Genomic DNA, 11,635 nt, shown 5'->3' with positions numbered 1-11,635 from the left:
AGACACATAGATCCTGCATTGAAAGATTACAAATAGACTCCACTCAGATTTGATTGAAAACGACCCTCATTCATTCATTTTAAAACGAATGACCTGCGTCTGTTGCATGTCTCATTACAAGTCACTCGGCTGAGAGCGGAATTCACAGGAACCCATAGAGAATATGAAACCTCCAGCTGACAACCAGTTGGTGGTCCTGTGTCAGAACATCCCAGCAGACAATGACGCTGTGCATCAATGCCAATTTCCCAAGAACAGCAGCATACAGTAAATATCTTCATCACGGTTCCTTAACACATTCCTCCAAATCTGAATAATTTATTGATGTTGTCAAACCATAATACCATTATTCTGCAACAAAAAGGCCCCGATTCATAAATTAGGCTTCTCAATCTGGGCTGTCTGCTGAAATCACTCGCAGGCTGTTATAATTATTTGCCTCCTCTTTACACATATTCCTTTTACAAACACACTCTCTCTCTCTCACACACACACACACACACACACAGGAACTGGAATGTGCGGTGCCCCTTTGTCCGGCCACCATGCAAAATTACCTGATTCATCTGCGCCACTTTCCGCTGTCACAGTGTCTGCGCTCGTGACAAAAGTGCCCCTTGTTGTGGCACGGCCAGATAACCAAACCCACCCTCGTGAGCGCTCAAACACACTCTCTCTCTCTCTCTCTCTCAACCTTTTGTCCCCCCAAAAACAAAGAGCTGCACTTTCTCCTGGCAAATGATGCCTTAATTGTGCAAGTTAACAAGCTTTGCTCCTTTTTTCCCTCCTCTCCATGAATAACAAAGACTTTGCTCCCAGTTTGGTTTCTTATTGTTTGTTGTCTTATATTTCGGCTCCCGCATGCCCCCCCCCACCGCCCCGATCCCTCCCTCAGTACCCCCCTCCCACACTTCTCGCTCAGAGGTCTCCTGCATGCCGTGTCGCCGCACACTTGTTGGACCGTTCCCATGCTGTGCCCTTTGCCTTCGTGTCTCCTCGGATGGTGGCGCTCGCCCACTCGCTCGCTCGCCCGCACGCACGCGAGGACAGACGACCAGTGGCGGACAAAGAGCGGGAAAACGGAGACGCTGCTCCACAGTGGGGCGCTGTGTACAGTACTCATTATGTTTTCATTCGTATCGCCGATGTCTTTGACCCCATCCCCGCTCTGCCCCTTTCAAGCAGCGCCGCCTTTATCGCTCTATTCTTTTTTTTTTGTTTGTTTTTGGCTCCAAAAAATATCTGCAGCTCTGAGCGGGCGGGGGAGTGGGGGTTGGGGGGGCGGGGTGGGGGACGTGTCTCTGTGGATTTGCATAATCCGGTGGCATCGCCGGTTGGGCCTGTAGTGGTTCGTTGCCAACTTGAGGAAGAAAAAAAAAGGTGAATTCCTCACATCTTGGGATCTTGGTTGGTGGAGTGGGGTTGGTGGGGTTGGGGGTAGTCGAGGTGGGGGGGGGCACTGTTCGTCGGGGTAAATGATCTCTGATGGGCCGTCCGGGTGAGAGCAGGGGTGTCTAAACACCCCAAACTTGTGTGTTTAAAGGGAAGTCACGAGTTTCTCTGTTAACGTTGCTCCCGTTTCATACTCAGTTTGAAGGCGTCGCAGTCTGTCGAGATGCAACTTTGCGTCTCATCTTGCATGTGAGGGGACACTTGTACAGCAGCGTATGATGGCTAAATCCTCTGGGGAGGCCGTTGCACTAAAACTTGAAAATTGACGATTTTTACCACACCTACCCCCACCCCCACCCCAGCGAGCTCGTCGATGCGCTCCCAGACAATCAGAAGGCATTGATAGGTGCCCCTCCTGTTCCCGCCAACAGACCCCATTCATTCACGTCTGCTCTCTCCTTACAGTGGGCGCCATTCTTCAGGCGTGGCCGGTGCCAAGCGAGGCGCTGGGATGGCTGCCTCCCTCTCTCTCTCTCTCTGATGGGAAACTGTTGCTGCTCATGCGCTGGGTCGGCTGCCAAGTTTTGGCATTATTGGTGGGGGGGTGAGAGGTGGGGGGTCTGGGTAAGCAGGGCGTTGGTGGGGGGCTGTGGAAGTGGGGGAGGTGTGCAGAGGGGGAGGCCCTTTCAACCCTGTGAGATAGTGCTATCTGCTGTGGGAAGGATCTTCATCGCTTTACCCCCCCACCCCTACCCCAGCCCCCAACCCCCTCTTTTCTTCTGTACACTCCCTCCATCCCTCACTCTTTCTCCTTTTCTCTTTGTAACACATGCACACACACACACACACACACACACACACACACACACAAGTGTGTGTTTAAAGCAGGAGATCAGACGACCATCCTGAGGTGAGCCGGTGGAGATCTGATGCCACTGAAGGACTTTTGATTACCGACCAGCACCAGCTGTTGGATTCTCACAGCTTGTGTACTGATTTGGCTTCAGTCCCAAAGCTTGACTGTAGACTGTACCCCTCCCTCCCATTCACCCTCTCCCTCTCTCTCTCTCTCTCTCTCTCTCTCTCCCTCTCTCTCTCTCATACACACACATACACTCAGCAACAGCACAAACACATTACAGCACAGTAAAGAAAGAAGATTTGACAGTCAAGAAAGAAGATTTGCTGTAGTGCTTTCAGAAGCTCCGCTAAGCCTGACTTTAGGATTCCTTTAAGCTCGAACACACTGGCAGGATGCTGCCGGGTGAAGATTCCTGACTCCTATGGCCTGGGAGGCAAAGGATAAATGTAAACGATCACATGTCTTTTGTCTCGCAAAAACGAAGAAAAACAAGTGGCTACCACTCGCATGTCTCATGTAATGGACATTGTCAGTTTAAACAGTTCAAACCAAATTAAACGTAAAGCTCAACATGTTTTTTTTTTTTTTATCTAAATAGAATGAGAAGTGTAATAATATTGTTTAGTTATTTTCAGAGCTTAACAATCAAATCTAAAATTGTACCCTGCTTTTTTGTACAGGTCAGTTAGACAGTTCTAATTCTGCAAGAATGTGTGTTGCACTGTTATGTTCAATGCTGCACTCAACTAAAATTTATTTTAAACTTTATTTTACACATGCAAAATATGTGTGTGTATGTATATGAAAAAAATTGTCAGTGCATGCTTTCTGTCTCAGTCCAATGCAGAAACGTGTTAATGCATTTGTGACTCTTAAGAGACATTAACTCAGTCAGAACATCAGCTCAATCTCAGTGCAAAGCCTGCAATGGTCAGGCGGTGATATTTGAAAGAGCAAGTTCAGGATGTCATTAAACTATTGTTATTCTACTATCCTAAAATGAATCTGTCCCTTAAAAAAAGAAAGATCAGTTGCACAGTGAAGGGGAAGTAGTTAGCACTTTGAGATTTTATTATGAAAAGTGCTTTATAAATAAAATGTTTTATTGTTATTATTTTTAGTTGTATTAAAAAAAAATCATGATAATTCAGTCTTACGAGTCTTATGAGTATGATTTTTGAGTCGGATGCAAAGGTTTAATCTGCACCAATGATGGTGTAGAATGAAAAGCTTTTTAAAATAACAAATGAATCTGAATAAATCAATATAAAAAGTCCCCTTTTTAAAATTCATAGTGAAGCTTTTATCTTTGCGACAATGAATAATATTTTTCACAAGAGTGAATGGGTGACAATGCGAAAGACAAACAGACTCAAAAGCTTTGACATTGCTCCTCAGTTTACATGACAATAAATGATTCTCAGCCCTGCTTTTTATCTGTGCTCAATTTATTATTATTCATATGAGGATCTGCTGCTAAATCGTCTTCTTTACCCCCAGTTTAAAGTCAGGATTTAAACCAATATTGGGCCTGTAGGGAACCAAGTATTCCCTCAAGCTCCTTTCTCTGCTATTGTATTGTCAATTTTTCCATCTGCATGCACACTGTCTTTCATTTCTTTCACTTGGCTCTCTTGGTGCTTGTCTTTTTGGTCAGGGGCCGGTTATTGTGGCTCCATTCAACCGCCCAGGAGATTAATGTGGGCTTACTTGTGCATCTGTCATCTGCCCGTCCGTCCAGAAACATGTGTGCCGTTGCCACCCATCGCCAACCATCATCTTTAGACGCACAAGTGAGGACACCTGCAGCATCACGCCTGTTGTTTCCCCACCTGAAACAGGTAGATGACGGCGCAGAGAGTCACAGGAGAGGAGGTGAGTGATCTCAACTTTCCCCCAAGAGGGACGACTCGGAGAAAAAGGGAGTTTCCTTGAGCTCCCCAACCGAGAGAAACTTTGATTTCATGGTGTTGATTATTTTTCTTCGCAATCACTCAAGGATAAAGCACAAGGACGCAGAGATTGTTCTCCTTTCAGGGGCACCACAAAGGGCCTCCTTAGTTAAGAAAACAACAAGAAGCCCCCCTTCCATCTCTTTTTTTTAACTTCTCTTTTTACCAACCAATACAGCTCACTTACAGAAAGACAGAGGGGGGCCTGGAAGCAGTTTAATGCATTTATTGAGGCGCACTTATAACCCACACATGTTTGGCAGAGACCATTCTCTTTTTGATCAGATTAATTCCTTCTTTTCCCTGAGAGGCAAAGGCCCTTTGAACCATTCTCAATATGCTTTCCTTAAAGTGGGAAAAAAGTTGGAGAGGCTTATGAGTTCACAGATCTGGCAGATGCAACACAGCGCTGCCCCTTATCAACGTTCACACACAATAAAAAGGATAGTTTTCTACTTCCCAGTTTTAATTTTGAGCAGAATTTCCATCTTTTCTTGACATAAATAGTCTGCTTTATTTCTCTTCAGTTTTAGTCACACAAATGCTGCATAAAATGTGGCATTTTTTATCTTCTGTGGGAAAAATTGCTGGAAAGAAATATAGGTTTTCTTTTCTCTTTCTCTTCTTCTCTTCTGATCACGACACGCTGCCCTTCCAGCTAATTGAAAATAATTGTATTTTTCTTGTCTGACTCACAAAGAGTGTAAAATAATGTAAGTATAAGTGTAAGATATTAATATTTTGGGCAGGGTGAGTGAGGGCTGCTTCTGCATCAATGATTTGTTAAGTGTTGGTTTTAAGTGAGGGTGAATCCAGACTCCTCTGGCGCGCGTTTGTGACATTGAACAGCTAATAAACAGTCAGAGGCCGAGCAGAAAGAGCAGCGCACCATAGTTTGACCCACTCTGTTTACTCAAATGATTCACTTCCTGTTAACACATCATTTTTGACTGACTGACGTTCAAGGCTTGCTCAGTTCAAAGTCACTGTGGGCACTAACATTTGTTAAGCTGTAATTATTTTTCAAATACGTGAGTCTGACAGCATTTTTTTTTTTTTTTAATAAAGAAAAAGAAAACATTCAAATACGCATTCAGCGTCACCGAAGCTCCCACAAAACCATTTCAAACAACTTGAGTTTCAGTCGAAAAATATTTATTTACAACATATACACGACCTCTTTCCATCATTCACAGATCCATAAATAAAAAAAACTGAATTAAATCAAAACTATTCACAAGGCATGTTGCGCGCTGTGCAAGCTGAACGTGTTAGCGTGCGTGTGTCCGATGAAGTTGAAGTAGTGGTGATCCAGTCCCTGCACCGGCGACAAGTATCCGCCGTGCTGCTGCGTGTGCGCGGACAGCGGCACCGTGGGGTAGGAGATGCCGGGGCTCCGCGCCGAGCCGTGCCAGGCGAAGTGTCCCGGTGGGCTCTGCTGGTACACGGACTCGGAGGGACTGTGGCTTTGGTGCTCCGGGGACGAGTGCAGCTGGCCGAGGTAGTCGCACGGCTCCGGCAAGGCGCCCACAGAGCCGAACACCGGCTCGGTGACGGCGCGTGATTTGGACTGCAAGAAGGCGAGTATCCGCGCGTACTTGATGTCTTTGGTTTCCGCCCTGTCCTCCGTGGTCAGGTAGTGCACCAAGTTCTTCATGCACTCGTGGTATCCGTAGTGGAAGTAGTTTGCAAACTCGGCCAGCAGCTCTCCTGGAACGGATAACAAAGCGGCGATCAGTGACCGGACTCAGCGCAGCGTTTATGGCGCGTAAAACTGTATTTTTACAAACTAATGTTGCTTTAGACTCCAAGTTGTGTAAAGTATACGTTAATTTGCGTCCGTTCTTCGTCAGCAGTGAAGAAACCGTGACTTGGTTTGTCTACAGAAAGGCGCAGTTTGCATGCGTAAAAGGCGGATGAAAGTTGAGAGTTGAGGCAATGGACTCACCCTTTTCTCTGCCACGGGGGAAGTCCGCTGAGTGGAGAGCCCGCAGATACTGGACTGTCATCTCCAAGATTTCAGCTTTTTCCAGTTTTCCAGAGTTCTGCCAATAAACACAAAAAATACACAAAATATTATAATTTAATATCTAGGATATCAGGTGTGATATTGCTATTTGGTCGTGTGAAAAACTTTAACTGAAACGTCACCATGACTTATCATAAATAGGGTTATAAATCTCTGAGGGTAGAATAAATATATCTCATCACAATGTAAGACATATATATATATATATATATATATATATATATATATATATATATATATATATATATATATATATATATATATATATATATATATATATATATATATATATATATATATATATATATAATACATTTTACTATACCTGTTTGGCCAGCGCCATTGGCACCGTCTTTCCCAGTTCGTTAAGACAACGATTGATTCGGTCCCGGCGTCGTTTCTCGATGACTTTATGGGAGATGGGAGTTCTCTGTGGAGAAAAAAAAAATCACAATCACCACACTGCTCAGAAATATGTATTCAAAAATAAAAATAATTCACTTAAATTAATCATATCGATAAAAACAAGCAAACTGCTTCAACAGCCCGCACAAATAATTTGAATTTTATCCTCCCTCAGTTTGGCGCGCCGCGCGCTAAACTCCACAGCGCGCGGCACTTTGCACTCATCCAAGTTACTATAATATCTACCGGTGTAGTTTGCAATATATTTGATAATATCGTCTATCATGCGATATTGTAATTTTTACATTAAACATCCAATCTCTATCCCCAAACATCTCAAATTTGTCAGGCCGCCTATTTTTTTGAACATCGTCGTGCGCAGCAGTTGACAGCAGTTGAGCACGAGGCGTGAGAGAAAAGACTCCAAATCAATTAGAAGATAAAATGTTCCAAGTTGTGAAAACTAGTAACCTGGACACACTACACTGGCTGCAAAATTCCTCAAAGTGATTCAAAGTTGCATGCTGTTTCTCCCCCGAAAAAAATCAGCAATAATTCAGTCCTTCAAAATGCCAGAGCGCACGGGGAGCGCGTACCTTTCTGTCCTTCATCTTAGACGCCATCGATGAGTTTCTGTCAGAACCTGTTGAAAAACTGTCCGGCTGGAAGACGAAGAGACGCGTCCCTCTGCGAGGAGTTGAAGCGGACTGAGATTCTGGGGGAGAACCAGCTCCTTATAAGGGGTTTGTCCAGGGGACTCCGGCATTCATGGTGTAAATTATTCCATGGGATTAGAGCCATGCACTGGCTAAATGTGTGCATTTAGGATCAGTTCAAGAAATAGTAAAAAAAAAAAAAAAAAATCTAAAGCCATGGGCTGGCAGGGGGGCGAACCTGCTTTGTTAATCCACGTGGCTGTTCAAAAGACACGTGATTACTTTCGGAATATTATTTGCATAGTAACAACCCAGGCGGGAAATAAGAAGTGAGCGCTGGGATCGCCTGATCCTGCGGGGCGCGCAGCGCGCAACTCCAAAACAAAGCCGGCACAGAAAAGAAACGCTCTTTCTTCGCCAAAACTCGCGTTTCTCACACGATCGCCTGTTTGCAAATCCCAGCGAGCGATCTTAACTCTCATCCGAGCCCCGGTCCGAGTTTTAAGGCCTGTCCAGTGTCATTAGAGTAATTAAGTAAGCCTTTAATAGGCTGTTCCGCCGAGTTCAGGGGAGATCTTTTGGAGACGGAGTCCCCCCGTTTGTTCTCGGCGTTTCTCACACGACTTGGTGACACGTCCATCTTTTATGAGAGATGGCAAGCTTTTTGTTTACATTCTTTATTTTTTTTTTTTTTGTTGGACCCCTCGGCAGGTGTGTGATTAGCCCTGGCACACGAGCGTCGTCTGCGTCGAGGCCAAGCGTCTCCTGCAGCCTCTGGCACACGAGGGTTACCCACCACTGGAGACTCTTTGGAGAGGCTCAATTTGTATCCTATTATCCTATAAGAAAATGTCTATTCAGTGGAATGAATAGTTTCATTGGCCTAAATTTTAATAATGCTGTGAAAGAAAGGGAGAAATAAAGAAGAATGCAGCTGGTGTGAGCGCGCATTATTCGCCGTCACCTGCAAGATGGGTAGCCTGGAGACCCCTATTCATTTGCCTAATTTCGGTCAACTTAACAAACTTTGGGAGAAATTATACTGCCATTGTTATGAAGGGTGAAGCTTTCTGATCGAATTAACAGCATGTTTTGATCCGGTAAATGTCATTAGAAAGAAAGAAACAATCGCGTTTAAAGGGGCCTGGGTAATGCGCCAAGTGGAGACGCCAAAGCGCACAAGTGCACAAAGGCTGCTGGTAAATGCCACAGGGGACTTTTGTACCCTCACATTGCTCAAGTTTTTCCCCCCAAACAAAGGGCATTATTTTATACTTGAATACATTTCATACAACAATTGGCTGTTTTCTTCAAACATATTTTCACAGCAAGGTTAACAACAGGTTTATTGTGTGCGCTCCTCCCCGGTTCACGCTGCTCTCATGCGCCAGAGCAGCTCACGCTCCGAGGCTTTTCTTCTGCTTCTGCTTCTTTATTTCTCCTCACTGTGAACGTTTTAATCTCGGCACTTTTCGCCGCCGTGCTTGGATATATTTGATCCTGTGAGCGATGAAGAGGAATTAAAAAAGAGAGCGGCGGAGATCAGATCGAGGGGGGAAAAGGCTCACAAGACTTCTGAGGCGTTCGGGGAGTTTTCTTTTTTCCAGAGCACCATGGTGAGAGAGGCGCATGCGAGCGACGGGGGCATAAAATCCAATTACTTGACTGTGCAGTTTTAACACTTTTTTATGTTTTTGTCCTGTGAAATAATCAGAGAATTGTGCGCTGCGGCTTCTTTTATTTTTCCGCCAAACTAAATAAAGTACTGGAAGTTGTCGCTGACTTGCTCCGTAACGCCGAGTGACAGTACGAAGGAAACTCATGCGCCAGGGTTGTTGGAGCACTCGGTGGGAAAACTACATTTCCGTCTTGACATTTCAGAATTATCGGATTTTTACAGCTTGGATGTATGGAGTTTTTGTGACTTGGATAGATTTAGATTTGTAGCATGAGAAACACATTTCCAGGCATAACGTGGATATTTATTTATTTATCTATCTATTTTTATTTTTTTTTTGAAAGCTACACTAACAGTGGGGGCAGTTATTGCTACAAACTGTTGTTTTTGATTATATGGATGTATTACTCCACCAAGTAAACAAACAAAAAAATAGCAGCCCGTTTGCGTGTACACGAACAATTTAAGTTCTTCGGAACGGTTGAACTTTGCGCACGATTGGAACAAATTGTTTTTGCATTGTATTGTGTTTTGATTGTATTTTTCATTTGGAATAGAAGCTGACCATTCAGATATAGGGCTAATATTTTATTTAATAGATGTCTCTTAAAAGTTAATGTCGTCAAGAAATATGAGAAATTATGTTTCTGATGCAACGATAAAAGCAGCAGATCTTAAATTAACATGATTTTTTAAATATATTTAATTGATTAAACCCGAAATAGCCGAGTGATTTAAAAAAAAAAAAAAAATAGATTATAAAGAGACAGTTGACTATAGGAGATGATGGTGCCATTTTCCATGCAATAGCACCAGTGCCATCAGGTTCTTTAATCTGATTTTGATCAATTTTGTATTTTTATTTCAAACATTTCTTTATTCTTCACTTTAAATCTGAGTGTATTTATGAACCTGCAAGGGCTGCCCGCCTTTTGATTATTCATCTGTTTATCTCATGTTGCAGCACAAATCAAGAGTTTTGGTCTTTATCCTTTTTATTATAAATTACTTTTGACTGTTTTTACATGCAGCATACAGTCGGAGTGGATCTGCTGTGCACTGCAGATTTTCCTCCTCACATCTGAACATACAACTCATGGAGACAAGATTGCCGCAGGCAGGCAGGCAGGCAGGCAGGCAAACAGGCAGGCAGGCAGGCAGGCAGGCAGGCAAACAGGCAGGCATTCTTTTCCGTCTGCGCAAAGAGAATATGAACAGTTCTCCAGACCAAGATCTGTTAGATGCAGCACTGAGGTCCAGTGTGTGTGTGTGTGTGTGTGTGTGTGTGTGTGTTTGTGTGTGTGTGTTTGTGTGTGTGTGTGTGTGTGTGTGTGTGTGTGTGTGTGTGTGTGTTGTCAGGCACTGCGCTCTGACCCGTGGTGACCCCTGAGCCAATCTTTTGGTTCGTTGCGCCACCCTCCGCCTGAACTGCAGCAGTTCACACGCTCCTCATTCAGCATGAATCAGAGCTGAGACTGCACACGCTGGGCTCAAGTCTGCCGGGTGCAAGAAGAAGAAGAACAAGGAGCCTCCAGCTTGAGGGTCTACAGCTTTACGGCTCCTCTCAAACTTCGTGGTGAAGGATCATCTAACTGCTCAAACTGGCAAACGGTCAATGTATTTGTTTATAATAATAAAAAAAATATTCTCAGAGATGACAAACTGCTCCCTCTAGTGGAAGCATCTGGGAACTTTCGTTCTCAAACATGATGAACCGAAAAGTGAATCTTGGTTTGATTGGCTTCAGTGAATTGCAGTGAAGACAATCAAATGAAATCCATCCATTTTCTGTCACTGGTTCTGGTGCACTCAAGGTCACAGGTGTTTCTGGAGCTCTCATACGGTGGTGAGGTTGCAATCTGGACAAGACTCCAAGGCCACACAGGAAGACAAGCACCCATTGGCACTCACACTAAGAGTCAATTTAGAGTACCAATTTGCCTCATGTGCCTGTCTCTGGACTGTGGGTGAAAGCCACAAACTCAACTCAAAGGGTTCCTGACCAGGGGATCGAACCCATGACCTTACAGTGAGCTGCACCACCGTCTTGTAAATACCCTTATTTAAAGAAAAATATTGATTAACAAGTGATCATGAAAGCTAACTGAAGTGTAGAACCTGAGAACCATGGGTTTAGTAAATGTTGTATTTATTTTTTTTAAAGTACAGTATTCATAATATGGTACGAACAGCTGGAGAAGGAAAATATATATTTTTAATTTACTTACTTATTTTAATGTGTGCAACCTCAGAGATAGTTTATATAACCATCTGGGCCATATGCTGTCTGACTGATTCGTATATACTTTATATACAGCACATATAAAAGTGCAGAAAAACTTACATCTCCAAAAAGATGTGTAGGTCAGCCTAAACTTCAGCTCTGGAAATCTTACAACTCTTTTCTCCAAAGGAAAATAGGTCTTACTCCATTGATAAGTCCTCATTTGTATTTACAATCACAGACACACAGTAAATGAGTCTGAGATAGTCTCTGTTATAAATAACTTAAATCTGTCAAAAGCTAAAGATGCCTATGAGGACACAAGACAGGTTATGTGAAGTGTAAAGTGTTGGGAACATTTGATTGGTGGTGACATACATTGCATGGTAAAGCACTTTGCTTGCTGCTGCTTTACCATGGGTCTCTCTTCCCTTGCA

At 43.7% G+C, this 11,635-nt stretch overlaps 1 protein-coding gene across 1 annotated transcript; it reads right to left on the bottom strand.

Annotated features, from left to right (window-relative positions):
* Window positions 1–5,333: 5,333 nt before the first annotated feature.
* helt (helt bHLH transcription factor) lies at window positions 5,334–7,386 on the bottom strand. The gene is made up of 4 exons (XM_076040845.1): window positions 7,237–7,386; window positions 6,561–6,665; window positions 6,155–6,251; window positions 5,334–5,916 (listed from the first exon to the last, which is right to left on the bottom strand). Exons 1-4 carry the CDS (start codon window positions 7,261–7,263, stop codon window positions 5,441–5,443), a joined length of 705 nt encoding a protein of 234 aa, XP_075896960.1. The 5' UTR covers window positions 7,264–7,386; the 3' UTR covers window positions 5,334–5,440.
* Between the last annotated feature and the right edge of the window lie 4,249 nt (window positions 7,387–11,635).

The sequence above is a fragment of the Nelusetta ayraudi genome, unplaced genomic scaffold (assembly GCF_046127955.1).
Source record: "Nelusetta ayraudi isolate G7.1 ecotype Tasmania unplaced genomic scaffold, CSIRO-AGI_Nayr_v1 ptg000004l, whole genome shotgun sequence".
NCBI classification, from domain to species: domain Eukaryota; kingdom Metazoa; phylum Chordata; class Actinopteri; order Tetraodontiformes; family Monacanthidae; genus Nelusetta; species Nelusetta ayraudi.
Note: the sequence above shows the minus strand (reverse complement) of the source record. Positions and strands in the feature narration are given on the sequence as shown.

Coding starts and splice junctions, on each gene's coding strand:
- helt (XM_076040845.1), bottom strand. CDS start 7,263: ATGGCGTCTAAGATGAAGGACAGAAAG. Junction 6,666..7,236: donor CTAAGATGAAGGACAGAAAG/GTACGCGCTCCC, acceptor TTTTCTCCACAG/AGAACTCCCATCTCCCATAA. Junction 6,252..6,560: donor CAATGGCGCTGGCCAAACAG/GTATAGTAAAAT, acceptor GTTTATTGGCAG/AACTCTGGAAAACTGGAAAA.